This window comes from Anguilla anguilla, chromosome 7 (assembly GCF_013347855.1).
Source record: "Anguilla anguilla isolate fAngAng1 chromosome 7, fAngAng1.pri, whole genome shotgun sequence".
Lineage (NCBI taxonomy): Eukaryota > Metazoa > Chordata > Actinopteri > Anguilliformes > Anguillidae > Anguilla > Anguilla anguilla.
In genome coordinates, this window is record NC_049207.1 from 1845875 (window position 1) to 1873308 (window position 27434).

Here is a 27434-nt window from a genome sequence, read left to right on the forward strand (position 1 = left end):
GAGAATGAGACAGTGCAGGGCCAGTCACAGGCCAGACCACTTGTCTAATCATTTGGGACTGCGGGAATGGGGGCATTGGGACTTTGGGAATGTGACACTGGGACTGTGGGAATGCGACATGGGGACTTTGGGAATGGGGGCATTGGGACTTTGGGAATGTGGCACTGGGACATTGGGAATGTGGCATTGGGACTTTTGGAATGGGGGCATTGGGACTTTGGGAATGTGGCATTGGGACTTTGGGAATGTGGCAGTGGGACTTTGGGGATGGGGGCATTGGGACTTTGGGAATGGGGGCATTGGGACTTTGGGAATGGGGCATTGGGACTTTGGGAATGTGGCATTGGGACTTTGGGAATGTGGCATTGGGACTTTGGGAATGTGGCATTGAGACTTTGGGATAGTGGCATTGAGACTTTGGGAATGGGGCACTGGGACTGTGGGAATGTGACATTGAGACTTTGGGAATGGGGCACTGGGACTGTGGGAATGTGACATTGGGAATGGGAGTGCTGTCTACGAGCTTGATGCCATTGTCTTTGCCCTGTTCTGCGCCTATGTGTCCCACAGGAAGGCTTTGAGTCACGCCTCTCAAACACACAAGATCCGCTCACCCACTCTTGCCTTGACGCATCCTACTGAGTCACTGCAGATCCAAATATATTCACGGATTTCAAGGGCACAGGACCAATCTTTCATGCTTTGGGTACAAAAGCTAAAATAAGGCAATGCGCTGGGAAGTGAGAGGCCTGATCAAAGAACACCGAGGACTGAGGATGTCTCAGACAAAAACATGTTGGGCTTCCATGTCCACAGATATGTTGCTAAGATACTTACTGTATGATTATTTTTTATTTTTTGGTTTGAGTGCAGACTCCCGTCTTTCTATTTATAGAATCACCTTGAATAGCCTACACACCGTGTAACTGCATTTATTTAATTTGTTTCTTTAGCGTAGGCTGATCACTTTCATTGTTTTATTTGTTAACCAAACAGTTCAGAGTGCCTGGTGTTCTAGTTTATGCTTCAGCTGTGACTATGACACAGTTTATTTGTATCCTGAGGATAGATACTGTTGCATCATCAGGATGGTGATATGGATCTTCGGAAAATAAAAGCAAAACTGTGCGTAGAAAGATTGAGCAGGGTGGAAATCGCAATACTGAAGTTTATTTTTGATGTTCTCATTAAAATACATAGGAATTAGGTACATTTAAATCATATTTCAAATGCTTACTTGTTACAAAAGTTATCACAAACTGTACACTTTTGACTGCTCTTGCTGCTGCTCAATATATTTATATGACAAATATTCACACGATACACATCAAGAAGCAGAAACTTCAGCTTGGAATGTCCTGTGTGGCATAGTGCAATATACATTTAAAATTCAACAAATTGTTTCTCTATAATGTTCACAAAGGCGACAAACTGTGTACAAAGTAGGTCCAAAAACACATGGCAAAAGTTATCATTAAACAATCCAAAGAAAAACAGTACAGGGTACATACTGTTCATGAACAGAACATTTTCAATGTTAACAAATTTTAATGACAATTTTCTTAAAAGTCGCTATTAAATACATATATACATCCATTAATCTATGACTATATGCATACAGTACAAACACATATTGGCATATGACATGAAATATGTATCCTCTCATTGCACATTGATTTCACTGACCAGGAAACATACTCAGTGTACTTAAAGTACGTGCTACATTTTTAAAAAATAACAATCTTTTAAAATTATTTATTTATTTATTATTAATAGGGACCAACTAGAGTTATACAACAGCCCTTTTGAATTTGTCATGTCTGTTTTCTCAATTAAATTTTTTTTTTTTTTTTGCATAATTACTGTAAATAAAGGACTTGGATTAATATTTTGCAAAAATGAATGTGTCCAGATGACTGAAAGTAAACAAAACTGAGCAATAAAGCCATTAACTCTGGGAGCTGTGGTATGTGAATGCACTGCCTGCATTATGGTATTAGTCTCAGTGCCTTTTCATCATCAGTGCATATTTAAACCACCCTGTTTTGCTTTTGGCCAATTTTTTTCACTAACTACTGTTTATTAGTACCTTATTAGTATATGTTCATTTTCTCTTTGTACACTTCCTGTTATCATTGATTGGCTCAGTCAAGTAACACAGAGGAAAAAAAAAAACATCCCCCCCATTGGTTTTGTACCACTGTGTTTATTCTTATTTAATGTTTTGTAAAAACAGCGATAACACCGGTTTCAAAGCACGCAATGTACCCTGCTACATTTCTTGGCTACTATTTCTTCCATATTGCTTCACAAAAAAGCAGTTGAGTGTAAATTTAGTGTTAAAAAAAAAAAAAAAAAACCAATTAAAATGTATAGAAGCATCAGCACCTGCCCAGAAATGCCTGTTTTGCATATGGAAGTTTAACTACAACAATCATAAACCAGAATGCCAGTTCTGTATTGGTAACACTGGAAGTTCTGTTTCTATAACACTGAAGGACAAAATCATCTGACTTGCTTCTTTATTAATATATACAGTGCAGCTCATAAGACAATCTTTGTGGTTTTGGCCCTGTACTCCAGCACATTGGATGTGAAATGAAACAATGGGTACGAGGCTACGCTGCAGACAGTCAGCTGTAATTTGGGGTATTTACAGCCAAATCAGGTGATCTGTGTAGAAATTACCTTTTGTAAACCATTTGTAAATGTAGTCCCCAATTTTATAGGACCAAAGGTAATTGGACAAATAAATATAATCTGAAAAGAAAGTTTCACGTTCAAATAAAGCCGACAGCCTATATTTTAACCTCATTTCCATTTAACCTCATGTCCGTTTCACTTCAAATCCAATGTTCTGGAGTACAGAGCCAAAACAAAGAGAAATTGTGTTACCGTCCCAATGTTTACGGACTGCACTGTAGGCCTATATACATACACATCTATATCTTTACAAGTTAACAGATTTTACAAGGGTTGTAAATTTCCAACGATCTACAGTTTGAGTAAAAATAGCTTTGTGACTCAAGGAGTAGGTACATAGAAGGGTAAAAATATTTTAGGTGGACTAAATTGTTTTCCGGACAACCCGGTACTGAAGGTTAAATCAGAAATGTATAGCATAAATAGGCACACTGCTTAAATTAAATATACCTTTACTTTCATAATTATTATGAAACAAATCTAAACTAAATCCAAAATTTAGACTTTGGTACATACATATGAAACGAATCCACAATAACTGAGCTTTGTACAGTCCACACACAGTAGCACGTTATGCACTATGTGCAATGCATTGAAGATTGTGCAACAACCCAATCTAAACTTCTGCTTCAGACAACTTGTATTAAAAATATTTTCCAATACTTAAATATTTTAACTGGAAACTCACTGAGAAAATAGGAGAAACCAGACATTTGTAGGGTTTAACTCTGCTCAAATATAGTTTCTCTAGATACATAACATTTAAGATTTGCACAGATTACCAAATAAACATGCACACTGAAGTGAATTCAAAGTTACATTACAATGTCCTGTGTAATATAATATCTTATTCATTGCAAGTATTACAAAGAGAAATAATTGAATTCCTCGCCCCATCAGCTACAGTACATAACTCAATAGCATGTTACCTGAAGATCTTGAAGTAGATGTCCCTTATTTACCGTATTATGTCCACATGTGTAGGACATGTACACACGTAAGAACTCTTTATCTCAGTCGCTTATGACAACTGATATAAAATGTCATGATGCCCAAGGCTGACCAACATAATTAATTTAGTCCTATTGACCATAACCGGTCGTCATGAATGGTTATGAATATTCATATTCTTTCTTTTGAGAATGTTCTGGAAACCACAACCCAAGTTTACACTTTTCTTGGATGTAAAACGATATAATTCTTGTCGCTGGAAATGCTCACTTTCCTCTTTTACAACGAGAAATCAATAACACACACTCCCCAAAGGAAAATCTGTATCAAAATAACATTTATCTATTTGTTTGATAGGGACAGTGGGCAGCCATTTTGCTGTCCCAGAATTAGCTATCAAGCTAAATTTCATCTGTTGTCCCATCACACAGACGGGAGGCATTCTAAACTGCTGTTGCTCACCTCGAGGTAACAGTCCAGCATTTGTAATACTTGAAGTCGGTCGATATTTTAGAACCAGCAATGCGATTTCAGCCAACACAAATCGAAAGTAAATAGTTTGACTACCACCAAGAGAATATCAGAGTTTTTTTGGGAGCAGCGGTATGGTTCTTGCTTGAAGTTATCTTCAGATGGTGCTATGGTGTCAGTGGAGGTTTGGGAGATGGACAGGATCCCTGACTGTCGAAACTGGTCGCTCTTCCTGCCCACTGTATGAAACAAAACGCAAACCAAATTAGCGCACAAATCACCAATTTCGGGATTTCCTGGTTTTTTAAAAACTCTTGTCTTCAATGTCACAATGTCGTAGGAAACATGACTGTAGGCCAGTTATGTCTAATCAGCATATGCCACAGCCGTGGTGTCCACACATGGGTTCGAGATGCAAGGCAAGAGACAAACTGCTGAACATGAGCCGGCAGTTTCATAAAGAACAGCTCGTTGGGAGGTATATTGTGGTCAGTGTTTTACCATGTAGCATCTTAAAATTTTATCAGTGTAACCTTTTGACCGTTACAACCTAATTGGATTTTGTAGACTATCAAATAGTGGCACTACTGTATGTGAACAGACTGTGCCTTGTTTTTTTTTTAACACTTCCAAATTTTCTGAAAACAAAACCCCCCCAATTTCTGTTGAATATCTCAGCCATTGCTGACCTTTCCCTTCAACAACAACCACACATGGTCATGGCTGATCAAGGCGGGAACATCCTGTGACACCTCCACAGTACGTCTGGAAAATAGTATGGAGGATACATTTTGCATACTGCCTACACAGAGCACAGTGTTCTTAGTAGACAGTACACACTTTGAGGACACAGTGGCTAGCAGGCTGCTTCGGACACATCCAAGGTGAACATTATAAAGTTTCAAAGCTGTAGGAAATTTAGGCTGAAGGAGAATAAGCCTAATAAGTATACAAGAGAACAGGTAGTGTGTTGCTAAAGCAACCACACTAATGAGGTACCAATCTAACTCTCATACAGCCTATAGACTGAATAAAAAGCACATCCCTAGTGCTGCCTGAATGTTTAGTTTTCATCTGATTGGATGTGCTTGTTTTGTTTACCTCTTCACAATCTCACAAGCTAAAAGCAAGCAATCTGAAATCAGCTCGTAATTGAACACTTTCCTAGAAAACCAAATTTTCTCCATAGTTACGCGGGCAGGACTACTGACCTAAAAAAAAAAACTAACAGAAACAATGCCTCAAAGTTGTCAAAAAGCACTCAAAGCTCAGTGGAAAATACTGCTCTGATAATTATTTATTTATTTTTTTTACATGTACTCTAGCACTTTAGGGCTTAACTTTGTCCCTCAATATATTGATTGTTGAAGAGGCTGCTGTGTGGCTTATCTGTCTGGAGAAAATGTTTTGGTGTGTGATGCACAGTACTATCTGTTACTGATGTCATGTGATGCCTGTGAAAGCTGTAGCCAACAGCCGCACTTCACTTCTTCACTATTCATTTTAATACATTAATTAACTCATTTGTAACTGGCCCCATGTTTGCGTTTGACTGTATGCTATGGCTCTTTTCAGCCGGGGTCGTATCAGTAGCTTGTCCTGTTCTCGTCAGCATCGTCGGCAGTTAAGGAGTTAGGCAACAGTCTGGGCTCCTCGCTGTACTTTAGCCCAATATCCGTCTTTTCACACTTAGGCTGTGAAGTGATTTAGGACCATTTTCGGTTTAAGCTGAATTGGTCCCGCACTTACGTTGAAGAACTTACGATGTAAGTTTTTTCTTGCCATGGTTTCAGGGTTTTTCTCCTCACTTAGGAGTTTTTTTTTTTTTAAATCTTTAAAAAAAATTTTTTTAACCTACCTCATGTTCTTGCTATTTGGGAGTTCAGGCCTGGTTTTTACACCTTTATGCTACAATGTAAAACATCTTTGTGGCAGTTTTCGGTAAAACAGCACTATAGAAATAAAATATATTTGATTTGATTTAAGACCCCAGACGCCGCCCTTCACACGGGGGGGTCGTGCGGTGCTGAGGGAGGTACGGGAGCCCGCGGTACCTCTCCGAGGGCGTGCCAGTGCGTGATTGGCTTGCGAGGGTAGGCCAGCATCTCGTTCCAGTGGTCACGCCCCAGGCCTTCCGCATCCGGGCCCGTCCGGCACACGCCGATCACCTCGTTGTGTCCCACCCTGTCACAACACAGAGGCCCTGCCCTCAGCGCACGGCGAACAGACCGGACCACGTTCACCTCTGGCCCGAGAAATAACTTCAGCTAACTGGCGCAGAGGACGCGTCTACATGATAGACCAGACGGGTAACGAGCAATGCAGTGACAAAGTATGTATGTTAGGACATATTTAAAATCAACAGTACATTGTGTGCTAAACTACAGTCACAAAGCAGATACGCATCATTAGCTCTCTGTTACCTGATGGGTTGTAAGATGCAGCATAGTAACGGGTATATAGCTGAAAATGCTCTTGTGTTCTCAAAACAGAAAATATTAGGCACATGCTGATATTAAAAGGCAATAGTATGCTTTTATTGGCCAACATTTACGCCATATACAGTATTATCTCAATAATTACTGAAATTGAAAATTGAGTTCTTGAAGTTTTTGAAACGGCATTAAAACATACTTCAAACATTCCTTTCAACAAAATAACATGCAACTTATTGGAGTAAATGTAAACACAGTTTGGTGAATTCAGCCAGCACTAAAACAAAGCTTGTGAAACACTTGCATTTATAAATCAAAGCAAAGGATGTATGTGCATTGAATACAGGCCCAAGTGTGTTTGATTGAATCTAGCCTGCAGGTTCTGTCACTCAGAACAGAAGGAGCTGGACCACTTCAGCAGATCTCCTAACAGCAAGCTTCAGAGACTCCATACGTCTCACTCAGAAAGACAGCGGTAGACCGCGGGAATTGGCAGAACGCCAGGGCACGAAAGGGAATGAAAAGAGGCCGTTCTATTGGCTACGATTTAATCCAGCCTGATGAGTTATAAAACTGGTAAAAATCTGGTTGTGCGCTAAGACACACAGCTGCTTGGAGTTTGTTGGACTCACGGTTACTTGTAGAACATGTGGATGTTCACAGAGAGCACTGGTCATGGACGTACAGTCACATTTGGGCTTGTGAAATGGCTGCGTGGCATTAGGGTTTGTGGGAGAGCTGTGTGAGGTCACGTTGCGGTCGAGGTGCTCACCGGTCGTAGTCCATCACCATGATGGACAGGCTGACCTGCTCCACGTTCTCGGGCGGGATGTCGAAGATGATGGCCTCGTTGTACACGGGATTGAGCGTGCTCTTCTTCGTGGTCGTCTTCCGTTTCTTTAGCCGCCGACCCTCGCATATCAGGGACACCTTCACATACGGGTCTGAGAAACGGGAATCGGGCCGAACGTTACCCAGAATCCTCTACTAGCAAACATGAAACATGTCTACATGCTGGTGTCCTGTCGTTATGCAAGAAAGAGGCTTCACAAACCCAAAAATGTGAAAGTCTAACTTGAGTAATTGTGTAATTACTTAGTGTTGCTTGAACAACTTTTCGTATTAGACTTGGATATGTTTTCACTCTTGGAGATAAGTCTGTACTCTGCATTTTAATAACCTCCACTACCAAATCGAAAGATCGGTGCAGTTTGGCACGGCAGCGGTTACCTGAGGAGCCGGTGATGTCCATGGCTTTCAGGTTGCGGCACTTTATGACGGTGAGGGTCATCCTCCCGGCCGTGGGCAGGTAGCACAGGGAGTACATGATCTCCCCCAGGTCCACGCTCTCCTGCTGGACAAAGGAGCGAGAGCACTGGAGAGGGGCCCCCGCTACGTACTGCATCTCAGGGCAGGGGGTCCCCACTTTAGACCCAGTACTAGGGCGGAGGGGGAGGGGGTCTCACTTTAGACCCAGTACTAGGGCAGGGGGGTCCCACTTTAGACCCAGTACTAGGTCGGGGGGGGCCCATTTTAGACCCAGTACTAGGGCAGGGGGTCCCATGTTAATCCCAGTACTAGGGCAGGGGGTCCCCACTTTAGACCCAGTACTAGGGCAGGGGGGTCCCGCTTTAGACCCAGCACTAGGGCAGGGGGGTCCCGCTTTAGACCCAGTACTAGGGCAGGGGGGTCCCGCTTTAGACCCAGTACTAGGGCAGGGGGGTCCCACTTTAGACCCAGCACTAGGGCAGGGGGGTCCCACTGTAGACCCAGTACTAGGAAACAATTTTCTCCCTCTCAAATTCATAGAAGTGTTGAGAAATCGAATTCTCTTTTAGACCCTACATGTAGCCCGAGAGTAGTCCTCTCTGGGCTGTAGGCGGAGATTCTGAGCAGACGTTCGCGCAGGAGAACTCCGACTCACCGTCGTGGCGCAGTGGATGTCCTTCCACACGATGGCCTCCCGGGAGAGGTCAGACAGCTCGAACAGGTTGTCCACGACCACCTCGCCGATCATGTCGTGGCTGGTGAAGCGGTCGAAGTCGTAGACGCTGAAGTGCAGCTTGCGGTTGCTCAGCTGATCGTACTCCACGGGGAACTGGAAGGTCTCGTTGAACACCGGGTTCAGCGTCTTGCGGTGAACGCGCGTCTGGAACTTCTTCTTCCTCTCGGGCAGCAGGTAGATCTTCACGTAGGGGTCCGAGGTGCCGGTGAAGTCCTTGGCCGGCAGTTCCAGGGCCTTCAGGATCTCCACCAGCAGGGCGCCCTCCTCGTGGTCGTAGCGCAAGGAGAAGCTCAGCTTGCCGCAGGTCTCCACCTTCTCCTTGGCCTCCTCCTCTGAGTCCACGGACTTCTGCTTGTAGAGCTCGGGCTTGATGCGGCCGATGCTGGTGGACGGCTGCCGGATGGGCAGGCTGTCCATGCTGAAGTCCACGCTCGACACGTGCATCTGCCGGGGCAGGTGACGCCGGAACGAGTTGTGCCTGTGCAGAGAAAGATTGGCAGGCACTCAAAGACATGCATGTTAGGTGCGCCCCTGCAGGTGCCCTTGACGAAGGCACTGGCCACAGAACTGGAGTTGGTCCCCGGGCACAGCACAAGAGAGGCAGCTCCCACTGCTCTTAAGTAACAAAGGATGGGTCAAATGCAGAGGAAAAATTACCGCATGGGGTTCAGTAAAAGTGTATCTTATCTTAGCCCTGGGCCCAGTTACCCAAACTGTGGGTTGCAAAAACCCACGTGGGGCCACCTGAAAATTTTGGGGGAGAGTCTTCCTCCAACTCATGTCCGTGCAAGCTCAACTAGTGAACTGCAGTGTGAAATAAAGCAGAAGCACAACCTGACGTTTTTTTTTTTTCCCAGAAAGCACAAGTTCTCCAGCTGATGGGCGAGACTGCCGTAATGAGCATGCCTGGAGAACAGGGCTGGAAATTGCACATTTGGAGAAAAAGTTTAAAAAAGAGAACGCATTACAAAATGTGTGCTTCGTGAATAATTGAATTTGAATGGCAACAAAAACATTTCAGTTGAAAAGAAAATGGTATTGTGGTACTGGAACTGTCTGCCTACTGAATGATCAGGGATGACAGCACGCCATTGTTTGACAAGATCTTCGGAAAAAGATGCCAAGGTGAGAACATCGTTATCAACAATGATTTGGACTCTTTTATCCACCCTTAGGGTTTTACTTTGTCTTGAATTTTTCCAGAAAGGTTCGAGCTCTTCTTTTACTGATCAGAGCGGACCCACAGTCCAACTGCTTATTTCAGTGATTATGTTGGATACCCAGCTTTCCCCTCTCCTTCTCCCAAAAGACCTATGGAAATTGAGGCACACAGTCACTCTATAGAATATAGCACACTGATTCACTATGGTATATGGCGCACACTGAGTCATTCTATGGTATATAGCACACTGAGTCATTCTATGGTATATAGCACACTGAGTCATTCTATGGTAAATAAAAAATAATCTGTTCTGGTGGCCACTGTTTCTGAAGAGTTTAATTATAATAAACACTAAACTATTTATAATAAACACTAAACTATTCAGATTATGACTGCGTCACCTTGCCATTTGGAATTACATTCTGAGTGCCGTTGGGCAAGTCACACATTTTAGGGTACGGCAGCTCGAGATCCAGCTCTCTCTGCTATTAATTATCCCCTCTTAAGCCCCCCCCCCCCCACCGCATTTAAATGATGTAAAGGAGAGGAAACAGCCCAGACCTGTATGCTTGGATAAGGGTCGCAGTGTAGCTTTTAATTGCCTGAGGACATTCCCTTTGATGCTGAGAGAGTGAGAGAGTCTATTGTCACGGAAACCAGAGAAGGCCACGTAATAACAATGTAATACTGCGTGGACCACGAACAAGTTCATCATATCGATTATATCGTCTCTCTCTCTCTCTCTCTCTCTCTCACTCTCTCTCGAAGGCCATAATGTGTACACTAGATCTTTCATCTTCAGTGCCCTGAGATTGTTACAGAATTTTTAAAAAGCTGTGACGTTCAACTGAAAATATGAATCGAAGGGCAAGGGCTTTTGAGAATTCACAGTTTAGAAATTGCATTTTCCAGATAAAAGTGGTGGCGTAAATGCAACAACTTTCCTTGAGACATGGTAGCCATCTTCTTTCCCTGAAAATAGAGATTTCAATATTGAATTGATTTCAATAATGTGATTTCAATAATGTGCTTTTATTTATTAAATGAATGATAATTTTATGAATGAATAATTATTGATGCAAGACATTTAGGAATCTTCTTTAATACTGAAAAACAGCATTAAAATGGGCAAATCGGCGTTATTTGGTCATGTTTTAATTTCAGCATCGTGTTTTTATCCGATGCTATTTTTGAGGACCACGTGTGGGTTTCTATCTGAATTCCACAGACTGATTCAGCGTGGATCTAATCTCAGATTTCACCCCCGCAAGTCTTTTGTGTTTATTTGAACCAGCATTTTGCTCTTAAATCCACACTTTTTTGAAAAGAGACCAGCTTCGCTCGAGGACACATACAGGTTCACACCAGGTCCACTAACACAGTTATTATTTTGAAACTCCTGCGGTGATATTTAAAACAGCCTGAAAACACACCTTCAAGCAAATACTCAGGAAACTGCTTGAATGTGCAAAACACTTTTAAGTGTACAAAGCATTTGAATGATAATCCTTGATTTTCTTTATTCATTTATTTTTTTTGCAAATCCACCTAACACATCCCCTGGGGTTCTTGTAAAAATACTTTAAATTGTTTTTTCTTTTGCAGTTGATGGCATTCAAATGATGCAGATATAATGGATGCAGGCTTTGGAAAAACATTGGCAGCAATGCTTTGGAAAACGACGTGCTTAATTTCAGGGAACTTTGGTGAAAGCTCAGCTGTAACTTGGCATCATCGACATACAGAAAGAGAAACACGAAACAAATTCTCAAGTTTATCCACAAGCTGTGCGTCGCACCCAACTTAATTACACCAAAGGAGGGTTTTGAAGAAAGCTCCCCTTTGCCTGAAACGGCGACCGCGCAGACGATGCTCAGTTTTAGTTGCGGCTCATAATTGTGCTGAAAAGCACAGCCCAAAATTCATTCTCTATCAGGGCTGAATAGGTTCCACCAGCAGATGGTTTTCATTATCCATGCTCCGCCAAGAACACTGTGACAAGCACTCCTGACATTAACGCCAAGACTCTTTAACACTGCGATCCACTTGACTTCTCCTGCAGTTGTGCATGCAATGGAAATAACCCAAATGACTCTGGTGTGCTCTGAGCTTTATTGAGTTTCAAAACCTGGATGATTGACATTTTTAGCTCCTGTGCAGTAAAGGTTTTTTTTTGTTTGTTTTTTTTTTCCCCCACTCTGAGTTCCCACCGATGGCTGAACATTTCCTAAAGGGCAGGATGGTGTCATTTCAGCTCCGCTTCATCGATATGGAAAATCCAAATGAGAAGCCACAGCTTAAGGACCCCTCCATATCATTCAAGCTGGCATTTTTCTGAAATCAGGTACTTCACTGGCAATACGTGGAACATCCCAGTTCATCTGAGACAGCATCACCTGAATGTGCCTACTGTGACTAGAAGAGGGCGTGAGTTTTAAGCATATGCATACCTTTAATCAGACTACTGGTGCAGCAATATTGAGCATCATGCCCTGACTCCACAGTATTAACAAGCACTTCATGCTATGAGGTTGACATGAATGAATGAATACAAAAACAAACTCAAGCTCATGAAACAGGGCGCTGTTACTGGTATCCAAATCAAATAGCTTCTATGTGTACAACGCATTTAACAGAAAACTGTCACCAAACGCGTTTGCAGTAAAAAGAGCAAACAGCATTGCGCAATAGCAGCACTCCAAATTAACTTGCCTGCAGCTTGATAGCAAGCTAAAACAGATGCTTGTTCTTGCCTGAAAACCCTTCAGAATGATATGCGCTATTGCTACGCTCATAAGAATCAATTCTGCTGCTGGCTTTTGGAGATCTGGTGATCGGGCGAGTGCGCATGTGGTCCGCTACCCAGATGACACGCAGATCCAGAGACGTGCCGAACCAATGAGTCGACCCTTTAAATGGAAGCCTGGTACGCCCCTTTCTAATCACTGACGTCTCGAATAGATTCGTGTGCCCTTTGCCGGCGCCCGGCTGAAGCGCAGATTACGCCGAGATCTTGACCTTTAAGAGGCCCTAATAGGGAGCTAAAAAAGGTGTCTAATGGGCCCGCTCTGGGAGAGGGACGCAGCTGTTTGGCAGGTCCCCGTAGGACGCACATCAGTTCCACTCGGCCCCGTCTCTAATTGCGAATGTCCTCGTTAAGCACAGCCACCAGAACAAAGAGATAAGGCACTGATTGTTTAATTACTGGGGTCGTTTACAATCGTTGCCATGGCAGCGCGGCTCGTTTACTTTAAATAGAGGGGGCGGCCTTCGCAGATTATAGGGGACCCGTGGCAGCCCTGGGGCTCTTGTCTTCCTCTCCCCAAACGTAAGACGTAAAAGACCACTTGCATCCTCGAAATTCCAAGATACCAAGTGACTTCTCAGAGCCATCTTGATGGTGAAATTGATGGTGCGTTTTTTTTTTCTCCTGTAGACAAATTAATCAGTGATTCTAGGGACGGTTACATCAGAATAAAAGTCTTTATAGTCCTGACTGTGCTGTTCTACAAAGAAGTACTGGATAAATCACGTAAACTGAAGACAAATAAGGCAGTAGGTTCTGATAGCATATACCCAAGGGTACTCAAAGAGTTAGCAGAGATCATCTTTAAACCACTGTCAGGTATTTTAGACTGCGCTTAGAAACTGGAGAAACACCTGAGGACTGGAAGCAAGGTTATATAATACCAGTATATAAGAAAGCGGACCGTACTGATCCAGGAGGCTACAGGTCTGTCAGTTTAACTTCCATCACATGTACAATACTGTAATCTATCATTATGGACAAGTTAGAAGTGTTTCTTGAAAATAACATCCTAAGGGATAGCCAGCATGGTTTTAACAAGGGTAGGTCATGCCTGATACACCGTCTGGTATTCTTTGAAGAAGCTACCAAGTGTTTTGATTATAACAAGGCTTATGATTTTATATACTTAGATTTCCAAAAGGCATTTGATAAGGTACCACATGAGAAACCTGTTAATGAAATTAAGACCGTAGGAATTAGAGGAGGTATTTCAGAGTGGATTTGGAACTGATAGGAGGGATATTATCTGATAAGGGAACTGTGGGAAGTGGAGTCCCACAAGGATCGGTGCTGGGACCACTGCTCTTCCTCATTTATATCAATGACCTCGACAGGGACATAGAAAGTACATTAGTCAAATTTACAGGTGATACAAAACTGGGAGGCCCAGCTAATAGTTTGAAATCTTCTAAAGTAATCCAAGGAAACACCACTGTGGGAAAACACCACTGTGGGAAAGCAACACACACACGTGTTCAACACAGATTCACGCCTAGTGTCTGTTTCCCAGAGACGTCGCAGCGCTGTCTTTGAGCTCTTCTTTAATGAGCCGCTAAATCGCCCAACTGGTAACTTGTTGCAAAATGTTTTTCGGACGCCCTTTTCACACCCTTCCCTTGTTTATACAGATGTGCCCCCGGTGCTCCAAGTCTGTCGAGATGTCACAACTCTATTTGCACAACGGACTCATTCGATCACTTTAGGTATCAAACTCAAACTTCATTAACCTAGGAATGTTCTTATGAGAGTAAAATGCCCTTTCTGTTGCCTCTGTGCTTATTCAAATTTAAAATGACCTTGCAGAAATATTGCTGTCAAACAGCGCTTTTAAAAGCAGCCAATTCCGTTTAATACAGGCAGACATAGTATCGCTTTTTATTGAGCACATAAACAACATACCATTCTAGCAGAGACAACCCGGTTCTCATGATTTTTCACTGGTGTTTGTGCATTTAAGCCAACCAGCAGATGACTTTTAGGCTGGCTGGTTGCATCCTTAAAAGATTCAGGGAATAATTATGAACGTCTAGGCGACATTCGCCGGGCCAAAGCATTGATTTGCATTTTGTCTCTAAGATATAGTTTGCATTAATGTTTATTGTACAACACTTTTTACCCTGAAAAAAAGGTTCTGTACTAGATTTTAAAAATGCACGCATTTCTATGGTGTGGATTCTGTGCATTCAAGCCTGTTCCACATCCTCACCATCACTCAAAGACACCATCAGGGCATAAGATTATCAGATTCAGTTTCAGAAAAGGTAACAATGCTTCATCAGTCAAAGAAGCTGGAATACCTGCTGCAAATTGTACGTATGTTTTTTTTAATTTTTACTTTACATTCAATTCATCATACAGCAGGTATAGCACCAAACCATATTTTTATAAAAACAATGTCCTGAAGATTATCCAGGACACGAATGTTGAAAAAAATTCAACATTCAGAAAAAAAGAAATTCATTAAAAAAAATTTAATTAATTAAAACATTTTTAATGTTGAATGTTGAAGGCAGCTGTCAAAACCTCAATTCCCAGGAACTGATTTAGAAGCCATATGGCATCGGACACCATGCTAAATCTTTTAGAGAGTCTGAGATTTCTGACAGAGCGTCTTTTTTTCCATCTCTAATAATCTTATGTTTGATAATTTGTGATAATTTCTCTGTACGGCTCATTTTGATGTTGAACATATAAAGGTACCATTAAATCACTGCGGGATAAAACAATGAAAACCAGGGCGTTAGTGGCGTGGAGGGTTACACCTTTGACTTTCATGCATGTTGTACCGAGTCATGATTTATGACTGTTTGTCTTGGGCCCACCAGACACAAACTCCAGTTCACTGGGCAGCTCACCCCAAATTTTTCCACAGGTACCTCACCCCAAATTACCAGGGCTATACGTTCATAGTCCATAATGAAAACGGCTGTGCTGGGTGTCTGTTAATGGCGGGGTTAAATTAGACAAGGTATCGCCCTGCTCATAACAGCGCAAGGCGGTGAACGGATATGCTTTAGAGACCAGGCCTTCAGCCTGCAGCGTGTGGACTCTCTCAGCTTCCTCACCCTGGAGCTCAGAGCCATGTCCGCTGCTATGAAAATGCCCAAAAAAAGGGTTCACCCCCCCCCCCCCCCTTTGGAAACACGGCCGATCACCAGCATTCCACCCGTCCCTACCCACCCCCTCGTGCTACCCGTGTTAATGCTATGCTGGAAAATGAGAGGGTGGAATAGATGCAGTGGTAGGCTACCTTTCAATAAGAGATGTCTGAGTACTGTATTAATGACCTTTTCGTTCTGACAGAGGCACGCCCGAGATTCAGCCCTGAGGAACTCAGCAGCCCCAGGCTTGACCCTTTTCACAGTGTGGCGGTAGCTTCGGTGTACAGGAAAAAAAAATTTCCTTTCCACACCATCTATTCAGTGGCTGAAATATTTGATTCAGAAGGAAAAGGTTTCAATCGAACCTGCTTTGAATCAGGCCAAATGTGTGCTTCGCCTATGAAGTTGCTCAATGTTTTTATCAAGGATGTCTGCAGTGTTTTTATGCAAACACTGTTAACCCATTAACAAAACCGTCTTGTGGTTCCACGCATACTCTACAGCTGCAAGACATTACAGCCATGTGTTTATAGGGGCCTTTGCCCCCACTTATGCCCAGCTCGAGCTTTGTTCTGCCATGGATAAATTGTGAGACAAGGGCCTTTATCGTGATACTGATTCTGTACTCCTCGTGAGTCGACCACGTGACTTGACCCCTCGTATCAGTGAAAAACACCGACCTTTGCCCTCAGCCGCTTCCTCCTCATTACAGCGCCTGCTGAGCTGTGAACTACAACAGCGAGGGGTCATGCCGGGGGTCAACAGTGAGGGGTCATACAAGGTCAACAGAGGGGGCATATGCGAAGTCAACAGCAAGGGGTCACTTGAGGTCAACAGTGAGGGTGTATGCCATGTCAACAGTGAGGGCGTATGCCAGGTCAACAGTGAGGGTGTATGCCAGGTCAACAGTGAGGGCGTATGCCAGGTCAACAGTGAGGGTTCACATGAGGTCAACAGTGAGGGTTCACATGAGGTCAACAGTGAGGGTTCACATGAGGTCAACAGTGAGGGTTCACATGAGGTCAACAGTGAGGGTTCACGCCAGGTTTGCAGGTTGATGATGTACTTGTTGGTATTGCATGATCTGACCGTCTCACCACTAGAATCATGCGACTTCATAGCTCTGTGACCCTCGAAGGAAAAGTGTGTTCTGCATATACGTCCGCAGTTTTTACTCAGCTTTGATTTGAAAGGCCAGGCATTTGATTTAATTCTTTACTGAAACAGGCTTTTCAATAAAAAGATTTACACCTACGGTCCTTCATTTTGCAAAAGGCAGTTTAGCAGTAGTGCCAGATATTTGGTATACCTGAGAACCCTTTCAAGGATGTAAGACCATAACAGTGTTGGTCCTCAAGGTAAAAGAACACGTCTTTTTGAAAAGACATCACTCTGCACAGCACTGACTTTTAACAGTGGCTCAAATCTCAATCTTTTTTCAATCAAATCTTTTCAAACTGTGTCTATAGAAAAGCCATCTTTTCCGGCAGACCTAGGCCAGTAGTGGCGTCCTTTGCAGCCTACAACATGGTAAATGTGGTTTTTAAAAGCTATAACAGACAAATAGCAATGCATGTTGTGTTCTTGCTTATACCTCACAATGCAATGTTTCAGTTTCTTTCTTAAAATATACCTCTTAAGACATAAAACCTGCACTAAGTCTACCATTAGGATTCTGAACTATTTAAACCACCTTTTATGGTCATCAAACCACTGTGTCTGCGACGTGCACCACACAGCCTACAACACTTCTCCTCCCCCATTTTTCAAAACACCCAACATCGATGTAAAATGTCAGCCAGCCCATTAGCAAAATCTCAGTCTTCAGCAATATAACCAGCATATGCCGCTGATGCTTATGCATATGCACACCCTTTCTGTCCAAATATTTTAATTGTTACTTCATAATAGAAGATGAAAGGCATATAGCCAAAAGCTGCAGCGCTGTCTGTGCAATGCTGAATAATTATCTGAAAACAAACAGCATACTGTGGGTCAGAGGCAATAGATCTAATCACTCTCCCTCTGTCCTGTTAGCCGACAGGCTAGACATCTGCATGCAACATGACGAGGTTTCAAACAAAGGTGTCTCAATGGCTGCAAAGGCAGGAAGCAATGAATAATGCAAACCTGTTAAACAGTGGCCTGAGAAATGTGCTGGTTTTGGTGCTGGTTTTATGCCATGATCCATACAGATGAGCACATCAGAGTCTTTAGGGTGAGGCTGAGTGCACGATATGAAAACTTATCCCAGCCCAACACGTCCATTGCACCAATCAGAATGCAAGAAGCCTGGGCCCAAAAGTTTTTCAGATACTCTTTTCAGCGAACTAACATCTGGAATTGAGATTTATAGCCAACGAGCACCTGTTATTGAGATTTATAGCCAATGGGCATCTCGTATTGAGATGTATAGCCAATGAGCATCTGGCATTGAGATGTATAGCCAATGAGCATCTGGTATTGAGATTTATAGCCAATGAGCAACTAGTATTGAGATTTATAGCCAATGGGCATCTGGAATTGAGATTAACAGCCAACGGTTGCAGCTGCAGCTGCATATAAGTCAGAGGGGAAGAGGAATATGAAGAGGAAGAGGACCAAGCAGCTGAGTTTTCTGTCTGCTCAAACAATATTACAGAGTATTTTACAGCACATTACATTTTATTTGGCCAACGCTTTTATCCAGAGAGATGTACAATAAGTGCATACTCTGAAGGCCTTTGAAAAAACTGCAGAACACAGGTCAGGCAAGGTAAAATTCTCATAAAGTCTCAGTTTTCCATAGCCATGAACATCGAGTCTACTTCACACAGTAAAGCAAAGGCCAAGTCAGGAAAGATATGGCAAGTCCTAAACTAGAAGTGAGGCATGATTACAAGAGATATGAGAAAGAGCTACAACATCAAGATGAAGATGCAACATGAAAGTGCTAGAAGATCAAGATACAAGTGATACATGAGACTGATACTAGAGCAGGGTTACCCTGCAGAAGAGTAGTGTTTGAGTTAGTCAAGGCACAGTCTGAATGTGTCTTCAGACCACGGCGGAAAATGGGCAGTGACTTAGCAGTTTGTAGTGGAATGGGGAGCTCGTTCCACCACTGGGGAGCTAGGGTAGGGGGATGCTCTTATGTAAGAAAGATTTATGCAGTTATCTGCTTGTTATTTATTTGTTTCTAGCTGTGTCCGGATCTGTGAAGGTCACCCTCCCGTTGTCTTGTAGCTTCTGAGAGTTCCTTGCCTTTTCCCATGGTGATGGACGACACATAAATTTTACATGTGTATTACCTCATTTCCACACCCCAGTGAAATAGGAAGCAACAGAAGGCCAAAATACAGCTTGAGGTTGAAACAATCTTCAAAAGGAGGATGTCAGTGCAATTTATTTACAATTATTATAGGGCCTGTGAATAATTGCAAGACGTAGCTTTTTGAAAAAAAAATGTCCGTACAGCTGTGTTTATATAAGAGACCATACAACATAGTTCATTACCTTCTTGCTCATCTGTACCAAGGGTGTGAGTAATTTTGGAGGCCACTGTATCTTTATCTGTATCTTTCTGTGTATTTAGAAACCTGCTTTATGAATGGAAAGGCTCTGTACTGAACATCTCGCTTTGGAACACATTTACTAACGCTGCTGATTCTGTGGTGTTGTCTAATGTGTGACACCAGGCTAATTACATGCTTTCAGTGTCCCGTCTCCATGACACGCTGGTTAAATAATCTCCTACGGAGCGTTACAGAACCTATCAAACCACTCCGAGCGAGCTTCCTGAAGCTCACTTCCCGTTTGAAATGGGACGGAGCACATTCTGCCTGTTGAAGCTGCTCGTAGTGAAACGCATCATGGTCAGCACGGCCATGTTGTGGAGTGGAGAACACTTGCCCAGCTCCTCCACACTCTTCCCTCGATCGTTTCACCGGCCACGGTTTGCAGCCGAGACCAGCTCAACAACAGGGCAAGCGCGCACCGAACTCTTCATAATTATTCAGTCATTGGGAGAGAGCTACCCTCTCCAGTCCCTATGTACACTCTATGGCCTGGCTCCTCCTACCCTCTCCAGTCCCTATGTACACTCTATGGCCTGGCCCCTCCTACCCTCTCTAGTCTCTATGTACACTCTATGGCCTGGCCCCTCCTACCCTCTCTAGTCTCTATGTACACTCTATGGCCTGGCCCCTCCTACCCTCTCCTGTTCCTATGTACACTCTATGGACTCTACTGGGCGATGGGTAGTCCCTATGTATGCTCTATGGACTCTACTGGGCGATGGGTAGTCCCTATGTATGCTCTATGGACTCTACTGGGCGATGGGTAGTCCCTATGTATGCTCTATGGACTCTACTGGGCGATGGGTAGTCCCTATGTATGCTCTATGGACTCTACTGGGCGATGGGTAGTCCCTATGTACGCTCTATGGACTCCTGGGCGATGGGTAGTCCCTATGTACGCTCTATGGACTCCTGGGCGATGGGTAGTCCCTATGTACGCTCTATGGACTCCTGGGCAATGGGTAGTCTCTATGTATGCTCTATGGACTCTACTGGGCGATGGGTAGTCCCTATGTACGCTCTGTGGACTCTCCTGGGCGATGGGTAGTCCCTATGTACGCTCTATGGACTCTACTGGGTGATGGGTAGTCCCTATGTACGCTCTATGGACTCCTGGGCGATGGGTAGTCCCTATGTACGCTCTGTGGACTCTCCTGGGCGATGGGTAGTCCCTATGTACGCTCTATGGACTCTACTGGGCGATGGGTAGTCCCTATGTACGCTCTATGGACTCTCCTGGGCGATGGGTAGTCCCTATGTACGCTCTATGGACTCTACTGGGCGATGGGTAGTCCCTATGTACGCTCTGTGGACTCTCCTGGGCGATGGGTAGTCCCTATGTACGCTCTATGGACTCTACTGGGCGATGGGTAGTCCCTATGTACGCTCTATGGACTCTCCTGGGCGATGGGTAGTCCCTATGTACGCTCTATGGACTCTACTGGGCGATGGGTAGTCCCTATGTACGCTCTGTGGACTCTCCTGGGCGATGGGCCGTACCTGGAGGAGGACGTGGGCTCTGTGGTCTGCCTCTGGACCTTGGCATGCTTGACCAGCTTCTCCTTCAGGGCGGTCTGCACCTCCGCGGGGATGTCCGGGGAGGTCTGGCTGATCTTCATGGCGGCCTCCAGGAGCTTGACCGTGCTGCGGCCGTTGGCCTTCACCTCCACCGGCTCGGGGGGCTTCTTCTCCTCCGGGGGGGGCGCCTCCGGGAGCAGGGGGGGCGAGGCGTCGGGCGGGACGACGCCGCTCGCATGCGCAGAGAGCGCCTTGCTCCTCCAGAGGGGCCAGCATAGCTTCCAAAAGACAAACAGAGAGACTACCAACAGGGCCAGGCCACAGAACGCCACCACCACGGCCAGGAGGCTGACAGAGATGTCTACAGACCGCCAGAGCAGCCCCCCCGCAACAGACAGACACGGAGAGACAGAGGGAGACACAGGAGAGACACAGGAGAGACACAGGGAGACACAGGAGAGACACAGGAGAGACAGAGGGAGACACAGGAGAGACACAGGAGAGAAAAAAGGAGCAGTCAGAAGAATGAGATGAAGATGCTGTCTATAATCCAGCACACCCTAGGTTACCTCATGCTGTACCTGGAAACACAGTGATAAGACCCCGCCTTCAGAATTTCACTAATCCTTACAAATGACTATAGCGATTTGTACCACAGCTTTTGTGTTAGCATTATGTCTTAAAATAAATAAAAAATGTTTGACTGATGAAAAGCAAAGCTGCTGAAACTCTACTGTTTGTAACATAATTTCAATTAATGCGTAATGTAACATGGAGTAATACTAATAAATATTAATAATCGCACAATTATTATTATGATTGTTATTAATATTCTAATAATAATAGGTTAATTGAAGCAAATCTTCATATTGAAGAGTTGCATAGAATTTACTTGCGATTTGTAAATTCTGTGCTACTCTTCAGTTTAAAGATATTTGTTCACGTTTCTGTGCATTATGCAGAAATTAGAAGAATATTTACTGTTTCACATCCAAAACAATCGATGTCTGGTTTTTGGTTAGGGAAATATTAACCAGCCAAAGTGGGGCTTATTGGGAAAAATTACCGTGTGGTAAATCGGTGCAAGTGTTGTGAGAATTGGATGAAGGGTCGATGGGTAATGACCATTAATGTGATGGGCCACACCAAATCTGATCTCTGATTGGCTCACACCTGTCATAGTTACTCTCCAAAATAGCTGGTTTATGGTTACCTAGTACACTAAATCTATGCATCACATTTGGTACTAATTGTGAACAAAAAAAAGCTTGGTGGAAAAAACTGTTTTACAATATTATGCAAAAGTTCATTATGGTGGACTTTCATGCTCCCTGGCCTCCTGGTATGTTCAAGTCATTCCAAGCAACATGCTGACCAAATTTCAGAATTTGTTGAAGGGATTACCAGCCACAGAAGCTGTCAAGCAATCAACTACAATGAGCGTTTATGGGAAATGGGTTCTTACGGAATACACCATGCCCACCATAAATTTCAAGCAAACGTAAAAATTGTGACTCATAGAGGGTCCTGGAATATATATATGTCTAGTGAATTCCATAAAATTTTATCAAGCCGTTATAGAGAAACACATTCAAGTTTTATGGCACCCCCTGTGGCTCAGTCTCAAATTCATTGTCTGGCTGCCCCCAAAGTTATTGTCCAATATAGCTGGTTTATGGTTCGCAGGTATTTTTATTTATTTATTTATTTATGCTTTATTTTTACCAATGAAGTCACATTTACATCTCTTCTGCAATAGAGCCCAGGCCAAGACAGCACCATACATTAAGTCATCACACTATATTAACGTGAAATACAGACAAGACAATCAGAAGACTTAAAAGTAGAACATCATTAGAAGCATTTACAGGTATGGTTAGGTGCACAAATGCTATGTACCACGTTCAGTACAAGTTGGCCAAGAAACACCTTAGCGCATGAAAGGCTATAGCGAAATGACAGATTCATATATTATGCAAATTAAAAAAAAAAAATAAAAAAAACCTAATGGCAGACATTTTATGATCATTATCGTGCATGAACAGGTCCATCCAGGAATACTTACTCCAAATCTGTCAGGGCTATATCTGACTAATGAGATCATAGATAACGCTAGGCTAGAGAGCTTTATCTATGATCTATGAGAAACTTACTTAGCTTACGTAAAATCCATGTGTAAAACAGATAGTGTATAGGTAGCATATTTTCCTTGAATATTACTCAGGTGTGTAGGTGTCAAAATTCACAAATGATAGCAAAAAAAAAGGACCAGTGCTTCAATTTTTTAAATCGCAATGGTAATACATTCTGCCCAGATATTGGTGAAATATTGAAGCAAATATTAATGGAATGAATGTGGTAGGACAGACACTTAGATATTTCTCATTAAATGCTCATTAAACTACTTTAATTTCAAGTGCCATTAATTCAGAGATGTGACAAATCCCTTTCATGCAGCATTTAACTGGTTTGTGAAGATGTACGGTCACAGGAAACTCAAACAAACAACATGAGCAAAGCGCTTTTAAGCCAAACTGTATGCACAGACCCACTGGCAGAATGAATATGACAGATGGGTATTTGACTTTCCAGAATATTAGTCAATGTTTAATTTTAGTATTGAAAAATACACTACTGAGTTCAGCTTTACATTATGTTCCAGGGCTACGCATGAGACACTTCTTGTTTTAACCAGATGTCGACCTCAAACACTGCTGAAATATAATCATTAGCTACAGTCTTGATTTCTTACAAGTAGCCATAGGTAACATGTTAAAGGGGAAGTTCACCCAAGCGTGAAATTAAGGTGTTTCCACTTACTCTGTGTCGTATCTGCAGAAGACGGAGATCTACATGAAACCGTGCACAAATTAAGCTCTGTGGATGTTCTTAAGTGACCACGACATTATATTCAGAAATTGACGTTGCTGTTGAATTTTTTTGAATGTGATGTTTTGGTGCTTTGATGGCACACAAAGACCCGCGAGGTGTGCGTTTATTAGGGTGAGCTGCAGTGAAAAGCTACAAAACTCAGTACATTTCAGCAGAACTATCTGGATGGATAGACACTGCTCCAGGTAAGCGGAAACATCTTAATTTCATATTTGGGGTGAACCGCCCCTTTAAGTCCGCTCAGTCTGATGTCAGAGTCGAACTAGTGAATAATACCAGACCGGGGTAACCAGCCAAACAGATTCTGGCATGGCATCAAGCCATTTAAGCAATGAACTTTGGCAACACTGCAGTCTCAAGCATCTCAAATCACCTGCTGTTTTGCACCAGCCGCCCAAATTAAAGGTGAAGTTGGCGTTTTTCAGCTTAATGAAATATCATTATACTGCCCTTCCTTTCAACTGCGTTTTTTGAGTGAGTGCTTCAAGCAATCGACGTCAGTCACTCCTGCTCCTAGACCTATAGTCCTGGCACTCATCGCCACGGCTGGCTCAACTGCTGCCATTTTGGGCTCATAACCTTAGTTAGCTAGCAGTTTTTAATGGGCATGTTTGCATGTGGCGCTCACAACTTTCGCTAACTTATTTTAGCTACAGTGGCTGAATCATGACTGACACTTGGCTGTCCAGGACACGTTAGGACACGTTACCATAGCAACACATCCAGCAGGATGGGTCAAAGCTCAATCTGTTTTAACTCGAAATGTCGTTGTCAGAGACCGCTACACAGACCGCTACACAGACCACAAAGAAAACTGCTTAAACAAGATGTCATTTGATCAGCAACGTCATCTGTATTATTATGAGTATTATTCAGCCTTTGGATTTCCTGCCAAAATTCTCAGTTACCACTGTAATTGTTGCCAGTTTGGTAAGTTACCAGAGTTTGACTAATGTTTAGTCAACTGAGACCTTTTTGTGTAGGCTTTATAGGCGAAAAAAAAAGAAAAAAGTTGCACATTGCAAAGCACAAGCAGAATGGATGGGGAAGATTATGGTAATGAGCGTTGGTATGTTTAGCTTAAAGACTGTAGAGGACACTAAATCCAACACGAAAGATTTGCATTTTTGTAAAAAAACAATAGTAGTTGCCACAACGCTAAGCAAGCCAGCTAATAAATTAGGCATTAGAATTTCACACATTAGTTAAATTCCACTTCCTTTCATTTTAATTCAAATCCTCAATTGTGTCATCATTTGCAATTCAAATTCTAACCCAAATTCAAGAACTCATTTTGAATTTATCCGTAATTTCCAATTAAATTCTCCAATTGACTCTTTCTGGAGGGTTTGGCTGAACTGCGAATGCCCTAAAAGGGTTAAGTGGAGTTGATTGAAACCCCCTGTTATTCCTCTTTTCGTGGATGTCTAATGATTCCTCAGATAAACTGCGTTAAAAGGTTTAGCTCTCCTCCCAGCAATGCGGCTGGCTAATGTGGTGCAAGACGACGCGCGGTAGGAGAGGGGCTGTGGTGTTGTGCCTTATTTACAGACAGTTACACTCCACAGCGTGGCACTCTGTGTTCGGAACTAATTTTAGCCATTTCAGTCACCGTGGATAAGATGTCTGCCAAGCAAACAGTGCAAATATTTGCTACCAGGAAAATTCAAGAAGGAACCAATATAATCTGATCGGGCACTTCTGTGTCACTGCAAATCTGTCATGCGCAAATCTGGCGCATCACCTTTATTTAGAGTACAACGCAGCCGGAGGTCAAATAGTTTTGCACTGATATACCCGTTAGGTGGCTTCTGTGCTTTATGTCTGTCACTTTGGGTTTACATGGAGAATGACATTTAAGGAGTTTACGTAATAGTAGCCTCAACCGCGCTCAAGGTTTAATACTTAGTTAACCTTTGGTGTTACTTGGCCGAATTGCTTAGGCGTTTTGTCTCTCTTTTGTGGAATTTAATTAACGCTACCCAGATTTTAATGCGTTTCATGACTTTAATGTATTTAGATCGTTAATTTGTATTAGCATCTATGCTGAGCGCTTTAAGATCAGTCATTCACGGCCAAGGACAAAAAATGATTATAATAAATGTCACCATTAATCAGTTCAGCAGTTGTTATTATGCATGGAACGCAGTTTTCGCGAACATGCTGGTCCTGTCATTATTGCGAACGGTATATAACAAACTGTAATGTTTTCATGCACGGTGTAAAAACAAAACAAAACACAGGAACGGACACTGCAGCGATATGTACATGATTCTATGAATGAACACCCACGCTCATTCATATATTCTTATTGAAACAAAGAGGAAGACCGTTCGTCGTTTCAGGAATTCGAGTGGCTGACAAGAGCATCAGTACGCGTAAACAATTTAAAGTAAAATTCTAGTAAAACTATAGTTAAAATGTATATTTTTACATGTTAGATATATTTCCAATTTCCCGGCACAAGTATTCTCTCATGCTGTAATATGATACTCGTTTTTCTGATACCTCAGCAAGCATACGTCTTATAAACAGCCAAATAAAGCATGCATGTACAGGCGTCCAGACACCTGTTGCGTAACAGCCGTAAGTTCCGCTGTATCTCATATTTGAATATAATACGGTATGAAAAACAAAGGATAAAATGTTCCTTTATCTCTGCACAGCAAAACCAAATCCCGCAAGTTTGGATAATACAAAACTGACAAACGAAGAAATCGAGCGATATCAAATAAAATGTTTTTCTCATGTATTCTTTAGATAATATCAAGTTTTGAGCTTAATTAAAATTAAGGAAGTAAAAGCTACATCCGCTGCATGATGTCTTCCGATTACCAACAGACTGGCATTTTGGCGTAGGTATCCCGCCCCCCTTAAAAAACAAAAAGTTATTAAACTCAGATTTTTTGAAAGGCTACTCCAGGACCGAACGAAGTTCGTCTTTGACGCGCACATTACCTTCTACAGAGTAAGAGAAAAGCAGCAGAAATAAGAGAAAGAAGCAGGGGTTAAAAGGCAAACATTCTGTCCAATTTACCTTTTCGGCCTTTACCTGGTATGGAGCTCTCCAGAGGAAAGATGTCCGCGCATTTCTCGCGGTCTACGTGCCCCCCGAGACAAAGCTCCGTGACAATCTGGAGAGCCTTTTTGCACAGGCTAATACTGTCCTCTGTGTGGATACTCATGTCTCTCCCGTTACGCCATGGTTTGCTGGAAGATTCGTATGGTAGATGACTTTACTCCATATGTGCGGAGTCGCATAGCATCCGCTCTGTGCAAGAGAAGACAGCGCGCAACGCATCCACATCCATTACTCGCCAGAGAATGCGCGGCGCACTCGCCTTCGGAAGCCTGTTCTACACTAAGAGACGTTTGGCACCTCGCGAGCTTCAACACCACCGCCGTCCAATAGGAATACAGTTCTGGTGATGGCGAGACAGGGGCTTGGTGGCTACTCAACTGAGGCCTTACATTGCCGGCGGTTTTATAGTGGTATAGCCTACAAACAAGCCGGTTAAGTTCTGCTATTTAAGCGATTTAAGCTTATTAGTCGTTTATTGAGCATCATCTGATGTTCTGAACAACACTTTTGAAGTTATTTTAAAATACATATAACACGATGCATAGAGATAATTTAATTCTATTTCCAACTTTTAATTTCATAAATCTTAAAGTACCTATCACAACATAGCTATGTTCAATCTCGTTTTAACAAGAATCATGGAGTTCCTCAAGTTTGGATGTTTTAAAGGTCAGCCAGCAGCATACACCACTGTGGCATTTAAACATACAGAGGGAGGCAGGGCTATTACAAAGTGAGGTGCAATCAC

The 27434-nt window shown here is 42.9% G+C and overlaps 1 protein-coding gene across 4 annotated transcripts; it reads right to left on the reverse strand.

The window, feature by feature from the left end:
• Positions 1-1148: 1148 nt before the first annotated feature.
• syt10 (synaptotagmin X) lies at positions 1149-27290 on the reverse strand. 4 transcript variants are annotated; one of them, XM_035427050.1, is made up of 7 exons: positions 26642-27290; positions 20695-21073; positions 8485-9043; positions 7791-7914; positions 7333-7504; positions 6180-6309; positions 1149-4364 (listed from the first exon to the last, which is right to left on the reverse strand). In XM_035427050.1, exons 1-7 carry the CDS (start codon positions 26787-26789, stop codon positions 4293-4295), a joined length of 1584 nt encoding a protein of 527 aa, XP_035282941.1. In that variant the 5' UTR covers positions 26790-27290; the 3' UTR covers positions 1149-4292. The 4 variants fall into 4 exon arrangements, with proteins under 4 accessions (XP_035282941.1, XP_035282942.1, XP_035282943.1 ...); XM_035427051.1 differs by having other exon boundaries at positions 7791-7911; positions 26642-27289; XM_035427052.1 differs by having other exon boundaries at positions 26657-27287.
• Positions 27291-27434: the final 144 nt, after the last annotated feature.